Genomic DNA, 12,259 nt, shown 5'->3' on the forward strand with positions numbered 1-12,259 from the left:
GGTCCTCTTATCTTAAATGGTCTCCCTGCTTCTAGTCTCTTCAAATAATCAAGTTCAACTAAAATACAACTTCCAAATTAGTATCACTTAAGTACCACTCTCATCATACCATTATTATATATAAAACCTTTCAAAAGCAGGTGGTGACTCCAAAATAGAAAGATGCTTAGAAATTATTTCCTTAAAAATATGTAAGATGGTGTGTGCATATTAATAAGAACTAGAAAGAACACAAAAAATTAGGAGAAATTAATTTAAAAGGGACTGAGACTTGATGTTTACCAAAACTTACTATTTGTTATAGTAACATTTATAAAGCAAATAAAATCTTTCAGTGACCACTTACTGTTTATGTACCATTAAACTTAACCTCTGTAATCTGTTTCCAAGCCTACCTTTCCAACTTATTTTCCATCCCTCCTTTCACGCAAGCTAAAATTCCAGTCAAAGTGAATTGCCACACTTATCATATGAGTTCCTGTACCGTTCTTTCCCAGTTACGAGCCACTGCTTACATGATAACCTCCAGCTGGTACATTCTTTTCCTTCATTTCTGTGTGTCCCAATCCTACTTAACTATCTTTTATAGTTCTGTTCAAACAATACATTAGCCACAAAACTATCCCTGATGTCTCCTTACTCAGCACTCCAATAAGCATTTCATCTGTTTCTCTCCTAAAAAAGGTAGCATGCTATATTTGTTCTGTATTGCGTGTGTGTAAAAAGCAGCTCCCTTTAGGACAGGGTCTTTGTTTTAGCCATCTTTGTATTCCACTCAAGGCATAACATGGTGACTTTCTGAATAAATATGTAAAATGTGTAAGCAATTATTTTCAAAAGGCAAGGGCCAGGAAGACTAAAACCTAACTGAAATTATTACTCTTAGTTATATGACGATCTTTTTTTTTTCCATTCCAATTTATTCTTAACCCAACCTTCTTACCTGAAGGTATGTTATTCTCCGCTGGACCAGTTCTGTCAGATCTTTGGCCTCTTTTTCCCGCCAATCACCTGCTCCATCTGTCTGACTGAGGTAGTATAGATCCGTCATTATTGACCTGTTAAAACAAACAACATTGGAGGTCTAACTTATTTGTACTGCTTCACTGGATTACACAAAGTCTTAAGAAAAATGCCAAATTCTTCATAAAGATTGATGCTTACATTGATGCTGGTACTCATCTTTTATTTTCTATCAAGATTATGAAATTCAAAAATTAGTTTCTTAACATCCAATATTCATTCCTATAGTAAATTTTCACTGTTGAGAAAATATACTTTTTTTTGTTCAAGCCAGTCAGCTGCACTTGTTTCCCAACACAGACAGAGCACTACAGAGATCTGGAGGAAAGTGAATATGCAAAGCAAACGAATGAATAGATTAACATAGAGGAAGAAGTTGATGTTAGTATTTGAACAGTGCCTCTTCGTTCTCTCTAATATCATTTCATGCCCTGTTTTAATTTTTGTTTTCAAATTTAAACATTCTGAATGACTGGAAAAAGATGAGGAAAAATTTTCTGTAACTCATAGCAGTATAAACCAAGGGCCAGCAAACTTTTTCATTAAAGGGCCAGATAGTAAATATTTTAGTCTCTATTGTTCTCTAAGATCCTTTGCCTTTGTAGCAGAAAGCTGCCCTAGATAATATGCAAATGAATAGGTATGGATGTGTCTGAATAAAACTTTATTTATAAAAATAGGCAATGAGCCAAATTTGGTTTTTGGGCCATAATTTGCTGAGTCCTGGTTTAAACTAATAAAATGATTGTTTAGCACCAGTAATTCCCACTCTGTGTAGCATCCATCACAATGTGCTGGATTTCCTGCAGAGTGAAGTAAAATCCCCAGTAAATTAAGAAGAGAAACTTTAGGGCTGGTAAAAATGGTTTTATTTATATTGCATGAAATAAAAATTATGACTTGCATTTAGTAAGAAAGAAAAGTAAAAAGCAAGAGTCTCTCTTTGTCTAACATCCCCTACAAATCTGTCAGCAAATTTATAGCTAATTTCTAATTTTTCATGTATCACCACCAGCACTTTTACCAACTGAGACACCATCTTCTCTCACTTGGATTACAACCACCTCCTAACAAGGTCTCCCTGCTTCCACCATTGCCTATGTCTAAAGTCTATTCTCAATATAGCAGCCAGATCCTGTTACAACATCAGGCAAATAATGTTACTACTCTTAACATGAATGGGCTCTTCATCTCACTCAGAGTCAAAGCCAAAATTACTACTTTGACCTAAAAGACCCCACCCAACGTGGCTCACTTTAATCTCATCTTTGTCTTTGATCTCATCTCCCACTACCATCCTCCTTGATTTCTCTATTTCAGTCACACAGATCTTGTTGCTAACCCCTGACAGTGCCAGGTATATTCCTACTCCAGAGCTTTTCTTTTTGATTCTCCCTGCCCTGGCATGCTCTTTTCTCAGATATCTATTCACATGGCTCACCTAAATGACCTTGAAATCTTTGCTCAGATGTCGCCATCTTCATAAGATTTTCCCAGATTATCCCACTTAAAAATCCAACACTCCCTCCTATCACCTGTCTCTCTTGGTTTTCCCTTTCCTCCTGTTTGAGTAAGTAGCTAGGCAGACAAGAGAGGGCAGGAGAAGGTATCCCTTGACTCCCAGCAATGTCAGGTGACCATCAGGTGATGGTCAGGTAGTTGTTAAACTGTCTAAAATAATTTAACTGGTTGCAGCTGGTGCCAGGGAAAGGCAGTCTCCTGAATAGAAAACACCTGAAATTGGTGATCAGCGGCTTCCTGATAAGATTTCAAGAGTTGTGTCAGCTGGCTCAAGTATGCGTGCTAGGAGGCAAAATGGCAGAGTTTAACTGTTATATGACCTCCTTCTAGGAACACTCAACTGGTATGACAAAAAATGACCCAAATGAGCACATGCACAACTTCAGTAAACACACTGCACATACAATCCCTCTCAAGAGCTGGCAGGCCACTGCACATGCAGATAGCCTGCCCCAAGGAAAAATCAGGTAAGAAGAAATGCAAACCCCAGGACCACAGCAATGTATACAGGCCCAAGTCAAAGGCCAGGCAGCGCACTTGACCCTGTCAAGTTGCCCGTGTGGCCCTCTTACAAGTGTACTTTACTTCCTTTCATTCCTGCTCTAAAACATTTTAATAAACTCTCATTCCTGCTCTAAAACTTGCATAGATCTCTCACTCTGCCTTACGATCCTCTGGCCAAATCCTTTTCTCCAAGGAGGCAAGAATTGAGTTGCTGCAGGCCGATATGGATTCACTGCTACTAACAGTCCCTCCCTGCTTATTTTTTTAAAGTAATTATCATTTTCCAATGTACAATATCACTTACTTCTTATCTTTCTGCCCTACTAGAATTTAAGCTCCAAAAGAGTAAACTTTTTTTGGTTGCTTTTCTAAATTTTATTTTTTTGTTTTCTTTTTATTGTTGCTTAAATCAGCATGCAGAGTAGTGCATGTCACAGCAAAATATTCAATAAATATCTTTAAATAGATGAATGAAAAAGTAGCAAAAGAAAAATCTTTAAGGGTTTATATAATGAGATAATGATGATCATTTTTATCTTTTACAAATCCAGTTCGATGGTAGAGAGGTTTGGGGAATAATCCTTACCTAGGTGTAGCTCCAGCTTCATCCCTTTCTCAACACTTTGTATTAACTCCTCTGTTTAAGGCATGCTTCAGAGTATAGATTATTATGGAAATTATAAAGTTATAAACTTATTTATATTGTCAACAAAATTACACATCTAGAAATCACTTACAATGATTGTATTAACTAAAAACATAAAGCATTAGCTGGAGATTCCAAAAGTACTTAGAGAAAACTGACGTATTACAATACAAAAAAAGAACAACAATAATAAATAAGTACATCTATTCTAAGTGTTTTACATTACTTCATTTAATTCTCACAATTATCTGATGAGCTAGATAAGAAATGTCAGGCATTGAGAATTAAAATAATTTGCTTAAAGTCACAAACCTCAGAAATGTCAGAGTAGGAATTCAAACCCAAGCAACAGGTTTCTAACTACTACGCTAACAAATATCAAAGTAGGAGGTCCAGAGCACAATAATGTGCACTCTGCTCAGTGTAAACATCCAAAATCAGAAAGTCTGAATCAGAAGAGAGAACTTTGGGAGCCAGACATACCAATTTCTCAATTTCGGTTCTACCTCCTACTAACTTTGTGTCCTAGGAAAGTTATTTTGACATCTCTGAGACAAAGTATTCAAAATACCTTCCATATAGCTCTTTAAAAAATGCATAGTGGTAAGACACACAAAATAGTAATATATGTGATAGCAGCTATTTTTTTTAAATGCTAGAGACCCTCAGGAGTTGTTTCAGAACTTTTACATTGTGTCTGAAGAGCACCCACAAATAATTCTACCACTAAGAGGAAGGATCCATTAGATGTGGGTAATAGTACCATATGGTACTGATGGTCAATCATAAAAATGACCCAATACTGAGTTCCCTATAACACCCAGAAGAAGGGGATTGATCAATAAGAAGGAATCACTTAAGAGATAGTGAAACACGCTCTCGGCAACTGTGATTTGCCTAAGAGTATGTGACACAGTCTTAGTACTCTTTTATTCCTGGTTCTTAACTAGATGCTAAACTATTTAGTAAAAATGCAATGGCAGCCCACAGGAAAGTCTTATTTACTATCACAGAAAGCCATTAGAAGTACACATGATTAACAGAGAATACTTGATAATAGCCCCTTTGAATAAAGTGAAACTATTAATACAAATAAAAATTAAAAATCTTACCCACCATTTAGACTATTCATCCTAAATTAATAGTGGAACAACTGTAAACAATGCTTCGGAACAACAGTGCCATTTGTGAAGCACTTTAGACATTTGTTTCATGTGTCAACATTATTCACACACAGAGGAACTTTGCAGCTTAGCTACTTCCATTTTCACCCTTTTTAAACAGGGCAAGAGGCCAATATGTGATGCCTTGTCCATTTTCATATTTGTCATTCTCAACTAGAATTCAAAACATTTTCTTTTCATGAAGGAGACTTTTGCTGCAAAAACCAAACGTACAATGTAAGAAATAATCTAAGTTTTTTAGGTTGGGCAAAGTTTCAACTTTTAAGTTTTTTCAGATTATAAAACTGAGTTCCCTATGGACTATTCTGTAGACTACAGTATTCTTTTATAGTTACTGGGGGTGGTGGGGAAGTCACTATCTGTATGAGATTGTGAGTTGCTCATGGACACACAGAAGTCTTTAACTATAATAGGGCTACAGAGCTCAGCTAGAAGTTCATTTAAAAAATCTTCTCAGTTTTATGAGCCTCTTTCCCATCTATGTTTTTTGTTTGTTTAACAAATATTTATTAATCATCTGTGCTGTGCCCTAAGATACAATATTGAGGAAAGCAGTTATATTACTTTTTCTTATGAAGCTTACAGATAGCCAAAAAATGAAGAAAACAACTACGTTTTATGGTAAATTTTATAAATACAAGAAATAAAATGGTATGATAATCTGTTGAGCACAGGGATATAAACAATGGGTTCAGGCAAGGTTTCTCTGTCATGGGGATATCTAAAGTGAGACCTGAAGGATAAAAAGGAGCCACTCAGGTGGAGAGTGGGGAAAAAGACCTCACCTACCTGGGTCACTAACTGAAGCCCTGTGTGACTTGGGCACAGGCAGGGAGGAGAAGAGGCAGATGTTACAGTAAGAGCAGCAGGTGGGATTCCCACCTGATGAATGCATATCTTCCTCCAAAGACAGAGAGAAAAAGAAGCTATACTTATAGACAACAATATAAACTATTCTTCCTCTTATCTGTGGTTAACTGTATATCCTTTCAGATTGAAACTATCTTATATCTCATTTATTCATTTTGCAAATGTTTATACAGCAATGTCTAAATATTTCATAGGTTTCATGATAATCGAATGTGGTCATTTGTTTTTTCCTACCTATCAAATAGAAGTAATCACAAAACTTGTTCCAAGTATCAACTTTATTGAATGATTGATTGAGACAACGTTTTGCTCTTGCTGGCCAGGCTGGAGTGCAGTGGCACAATCTTGGCTTACTGCAACCTCCGCCTCCCAGATTCAAGTGATTCTCCTGCCTCAGACTCCCAAGTAGCTGCGATTATAGGCATGTACCACCACACTCGACTAATTTTGTATTTACAGTATTGATAAGGTTTCACCACATTGGTGAGGCTGGTCTTGAACTCTTGACCTCAGGTGATCCACCTGCTTTGGCCTCTCAAAGTGCTGAGCTTACAGGTGTGAGCCACTGTGCCCGGCATAAGTCTCAATTTTAAATAACAGTACTGTTTCTGGAGATATCATACAGTGGAATAACCAGTTTATCAGCAAATGTCTGTTGAAGGTTAAAAGGAAATTCAATATGCTCTTAGTTTTACGTTAAAGAGTCGAAGTGATTCTCCTGCCTCAGCCTCCTGAGTACCTGGGATTACAGAGGTGTGCCACATGCCCAGCGAGGTTTTTTTTGTTTTTCATAGAGACAGGGTTTCACCATGTTGACCAGGCTGGTCTCAAACTCCCGGCCTCATGTGATCCACCCTCCTCAGCCTCCCAAAGTGCTAGGATTACAGGCATGAGCCACCATGCCCAGCCGAGTAGAACAGAGTTTATGACTCTGAAAGCAAGCCACCTATGCCAGGTATTAAAACCTCCATTTCAAAAATTGATTGTTTTATGTTCTTTGTATTTTCTGCTAATTTCTCTATTTTAATAGTCATAAAACTGTTTAAAAAAAAAAAAGAGTTCTAGTTTGCCTCTATGCTGCCGAGGAACCAAATACAAAGAGGGTTTTTTGTTTATGCTTGATTCAAAATGTTAAAGGGAGAAGTTCGTACAGGTGGGTGGCTCATGCCTATAATCCCAGCATTTTGGGAGGCTGAGGCAGAAGGATCACTTGAGCACAAGAATTCAAGACCAGGTTGGGCACCTGGCAAAACCCCCTCTCTACAAAAAATAAAAAGTTTAGCTGGGCACAGTGACACATGCCTACAGTCCCAGCTACTTTGGAGGCTGAGGCAGAAGGATCACTTTAGCCCAAGTTGTTTTCACACCACTGTGCTCCAGCCTGGGTGACAGAGCAAGACCATGCTTTAAAAAAAAAAAGAGAAGTTTCCCCTAAGGGCCAGCACAGAGATGTAATTTAAGCAAGAAGGTGAAGGAATTAACACTTAAGGGTAAATGTGCTGGGTGTAGTGGCGGGCACCTGTAATCCCAGCTACTCAGGAGGCTGAGGCAGAAGAGTTGTTTGAACCCTGAAGGCGGAGGTTGCAGTAAGCCGAGATTGCACCATTGCAACAAAACTCCATCTCAAAAAAAAAAAAAGTGTTCCTAAGGTATTAATATGTCTGACCAGAGCCTACTAGAATCTATAATGTGTCAAGCACTATGTAAAGTATTTTATGTATTTTTCCTCATGTAATCATCACAATGCTGTGCTACAGAAATTATATCCTCATGTGTAGAAGAGAAAATAAAGCTCGGAAAGCCTAAGTATTTAGCAATTACGAGAAATGATTTTGGAGTAAAACAGCTCTGCTACTTAGCCTGTGTTAAATCATCTAATTTCTCTAGACCTAAATATAACTTTAGTTATAAAAAAAAGAAACTAAGCCAGGTGCAGTGGCTCACACCTGTAATCCCTGAACTTTGGGAGGCCACAGTGGGCAGATGACTTGAGGTCAGGAGTCTGAGGCCAGCCTGGCCAACACAGTGAAACCCTGTCTCTATTAAAAATATGAAAATTAGCCAGGTGTGGTGGCATGTGCCTGTAGTCCCAGCTACTTGGGAGGCTGAGGCACAAGAATCACTTGAACCTGGAAGGTGGAGGTTGCAGTAAGCCATGATCATGCCAGTATACTTCAGCCTGGATGACAGAGTGAGACTCTGTCTTAAAAAAAAAAAAAAAAAAAGAAAGAAAGAAAGAACAAATAATGTGTATGCTGTAGGACTACTGTGCTAATGAAATGACATAATGAATGCAGAACCTTTATTATAGTGACTGGCATGTAAGAAATCCTTAGTACATGATAGTTTTTAATGTCAAAATCATTCTTAACTTTGGAAGTCACATGTGTGGTAGGAGGAAGCAAAACAGAATTAGGGCCACTAGAAGAAAAACACTCTTTTCCACCTGGAGATTCTTCCTGTAATGCAAACTTTATTTTAGAAGGCACAGTTCTATTACAGGAGATGAAGAATCACTATCTGGCTGGTAGAGATTAAGTGATGAGCAGAATAAGGATGACATCATAAGAAAATGTATCCCTTTGCACATGAATATTAGAATGAATGTTCTAGCACCACTTGAAAATAAGTTTGGATTCCTTAGAAGAAAGACAATCATACACAAACATTTTGTTCAAATAAATTGAAAACTTAAGAAACAATATCCACATTCCAGCTTAATGTAAGTCTCAATCAAATCACATCTCCAAGACCTTAGTAAGATCTTCCTTCATCCCTCCCTCTCTATCTTCTCCTGTGTGTTTGTGTGTGCATGAAATAAAATACAAAGAATAGAACGTTTGAAGGTTCACCAAACTTAACTTTTCAAGAGTGGGACTATCAATTCTTGGACCTTCCAAGGAGAATGAAAATACAAGCTATTGGGCAACAACAACTATGATCAGAAAGTTAAAAAAATCTGTAAGTTATAAACCTACCAATCTTTCCCCCTATACCCCTTATATGAGTCAAAGTCATTTCCTTTGTTACAGAATCCCCCACAATGTCTTATTGTACATTAGCAAATCAGCATAATTTCATAAGTATCACTCACCATTTGGAGAACACCATTTAGTCTTAGCAAAGCTGCTTTATATATTACTGATAACGAGATGATGCAAACTAGGTAGGGGAGAGGAGATTGCTACTTTATTGGATTGTTTTTCAATAGTTTCAGTAAACACAGTTGAAAAATGGCTCATCTCCTGTACTTTAGTTAGAAGTTTAATAATTGTTAGAAATTACCATAAACAGGACTTGGTAAAAATAATAAAGTGAATAAATTAAAAAATAATAATTGTGGTAATTTAAAAAGCAGTAAGAAGCAGCTTTGGTATCATTTTCATAAACTGGTATCTGGCAATATGAAGATGACAAAAAGAATCAGAGCAACAGTGATTGTGTCTCTGCATCGGCCTGAAAGGTTGATAAAACAAGACTCCATGATATGCTTGGAGGTTGAGGTACACATCTAAACTGCCATAAATCCAAGCACTGAACCTACAATACTATGTAAATAATAAAACCACAATGGCAAAAATACTTTCCCTAAACAGCTTATTTCTGTCTATTGCAAAGAGGTAGGTTAGGGTCAATTCATGATCAATGACCTCAAAAGCTACAAGTATATTTAACTGTGTTACTGGGAAGAATGGTCATATGCAATCACTGGAAGGAAATCATCATTTAAAAATCTAGAGATGCTAATACTTGAGATCAATATAGCAGGTAATAATTAACATGCTACCCTAAATTTATTACACCATTAACACCTATAAATTCTTAAGAAGCCTGTAAAAGCTTCTAAAAGCCCAATAATATTACTAATTACTACCAGTTGATTACCCAACTGTGGTTGCAGACAGAGATTAGGCTCTATTAGTTATTAGCTATCAAGGCCAATCAGGTAAATAAATAGTGTTTTGCTAAAAATCTCAGGTGAGTTGAATCTCAGATTCAAACTTACAATATTTGGCCCCCAGGCTGCATTTTAATGCCTGGTAATACAAGTAATGAACATGAGCCACATTCCACAAGAGAAAAATGGTGCCCTGATTATCAGGAAACAGCATCAATGGGGCAACAAAGGAGAGGAGTCTTCCCCACAGCTCACTGATGGGTCACTAACCTATACAGAAATGTGATTTTTACCAGGAAACAGGCATCAGTGGTGAACTCACAAAGAGAAAGAGGGAGTCTATAGTTGTAGTTCTCAAAGACCAGCAACTTTGGCATCACTGAGTATTACTACTACTATTATGATCTGTTTTTAATCACAGGACACTTTTGACACCAAATGTGGGGTTTTCCACATTAGGTAATTCTCCAAATCTCTGGGGACACCAGCTAGGTATTGACATCAACTACCCAGAATTAGTGTGGACCTCTCAGTTCCATAATGCTACACCCTACTTCAGATGCCGTCGCAAGTACTAAGTGCCCAGGGTACCTACACTCTGTCAAATTTGGCTACACATCAGGGGTTCCCACAAGGAACTACTCAAGTGCAATATGTTAATAATCTTCTAACCCAGGTAGAAGGCTGCAAAACCCTTACAGAGCCCAAGACTCAGGAGGGCTATTTTAAGAAGGCAGGCCCAAACCCAGGTGGCAGCCTCATTGTAGTCACAACTACAGACTTAGAAACCTATACACTATAGTTTGAACCAATGTAAAAATAAAATGGACTTTTGTGTCATATAAAAATTACCAGAGGCAAACATAAAAGTTTGTTTTGATTTTAATTCTTATACTTAAGAACCCTGAAAATGGTCAGTAAAAGGGTATATTCTATATAATAAAAATCCTTTCTATTTGTACATTCATCAGTTTAAGGGTTATTTCTCTAATGTTTGGTTGCGTTTTGTTCATTATTTGTATTACCATATTCTAATCTGTCTTCCTGGAGTTAAATTACTACCCTGTGATGTTTCGTCCCAGGTTCACTGTCATTTCTGTTTAAGACAGAAAAAGAAACTGACTTGGGTACCTTTTTTGTTTTCAGTGAAATACCGTTATTTAGCATAAAATAAAAGGCACTGTAAGGAATCATAATACATTTAATATGGAATTCAACAAATACAAAATGGAAAATTGATTTATATCAGTTTCTCAGGGGCCCATTTATTATATTCACTTTTCATTTGTACATATGGTCACAAAACATATGCAAGTTACATGTACAAATTATATTAATATTTACAAAATAATTCCTTAAATAATTATTTCAATTCAGCTGGACACGGTAGCCCACGCCTGTAATTCCAGCTACTCAGGAGGCTGAGGAAGGAAGATTGCTAGAGACCAGGAATTTGAGACTGGCCTGGGTAACATAGAAAGACCTCCACCTCCGGAGGCTGCATTGAGCCGAGATCGCACCACAGCACTCCAGCCTGACGAGCGAGACTCTGTCTAAAAAAACAAAAACAAAAACAACAAAAAAAGAGAGACCTCCACCTCTAAAAAATAAAAAAAAAATTCTTTTTAAAGTGTAAAAGAATTATTTTACTTTAAAAATAAAACAGAAAATTAAAGTCTCAAGTTATTTAACAAGTCAAATCCTTTTTTTTTTCGCCTGAGACAGAGTCTTGCTCTGTCACCCAGGCTGGAGTACAGTGGTACGATCTCCACTCACTGCAACCTCTGGCTCCCAGGTTCAAGTGATTCTCGTGCCTCAGCCTCCTGAATAGCTGGGATCACAGGCATGCGCCACCATGCCTGGCTAATTTTTGTATTTTTAGTAGAGAATCGGTTTTGCCAGGCTGGTCTCAAACTCCTGTCCTCAAGAGATCTGCCTATCTCAACCTCCCAAAGCGTTGGACTTACAGGTGTGAGCCACGGTGCCTGGCCCAATTACTTAAATCTTAAAATTAAACATTCCATCAGAAGTCAATGGCCAAAATTCCCTTTTACATACGGCATAGTCTACCCAAGTCAAATCCTCTTCAGATATGAATTTCCCTACAAAACTGTGATAAGCAAAGAACACAAGCACAAAATTCCATTTAAGGGAAGCTTGGTGCCTAGAATCAGCTTTAGGGTAGAGAAATATTAAGGACAGAATTAGTCAGCCTTTGGTTTAGTGGATTAAGTATGGCCTGATTGAAAGCTGGGCAAAATACATAAAAGATTCTGCCTAATGTGTGGCCTAATAATTCACTGCACCTTGAAATCCATGCTATCGTACTTCTACAAATTCATTAATGATAAAATGATTCCAATAAAAAGATAGATTTTTATTTACAATTTCACCTAAAACAACCCAGCAATTTTTCAAAATCATTATAATATTGCTGCTGATGTTAAAAAATATGAAATTTCTTACTTGTATGGGGTAATTCTTTTCCTCTTCACAGTAGTCAATTGTGCTAATACAACAATTTTTCTTTTATTGTTCACTAATGAGACAGTAATTGCCATCGGAATCCTACTGGGAACCTAGACTTTTAAATATAATAGGCCTAAAGACAAT

General features: G+C 37.2%; 1 protein-coding gene across 7 annotated transcripts in view; it reads right to left on the reverse strand.

Annotated features, from left to right (window-relative positions):
• Positions 1–12,259, reverse strand: part of FUT8 (fucosyltransferase 8) — a 356,276-nt gene that overhangs the window by 98,765 nt on the left and 245,252 nt on the right. For 5 of the 7 annotated variants that reach the window (XM_032246077.1, XM_032246075.1, XM_032246076.1 and 2 more), the window contains one exon: positions 944–1,058. In XM_032246077.1, coding sequence (XP_032101968.1) covers positions 944–1,058 — 115 coding nt within the window. Of the gene's footprint in view, positions 1–943; positions 1,059–3,634; positions 3,674–12,112; positions 12,215–12,259 lie in introns of those variants that run through there. The other 2 variants (XM_032246082.1, XM_032246081.1) reach the window with 2 other exon arrangements.

This window comes from Sapajus apella, unplaced genomic scaffold (genome assembly GCF_009761245.1).
Source record: "Sapajus apella isolate SASKATOON/1434 unplaced genomic scaffold, GSC_monkey_1.0 scaffold59, whole genome shotgun sequence".
Taxonomy (NCBI): domain Eukaryota; kingdom Metazoa; phylum Chordata; class Mammalia; order Primates; family Cebidae; genus Sapajus; species Sapajus apella.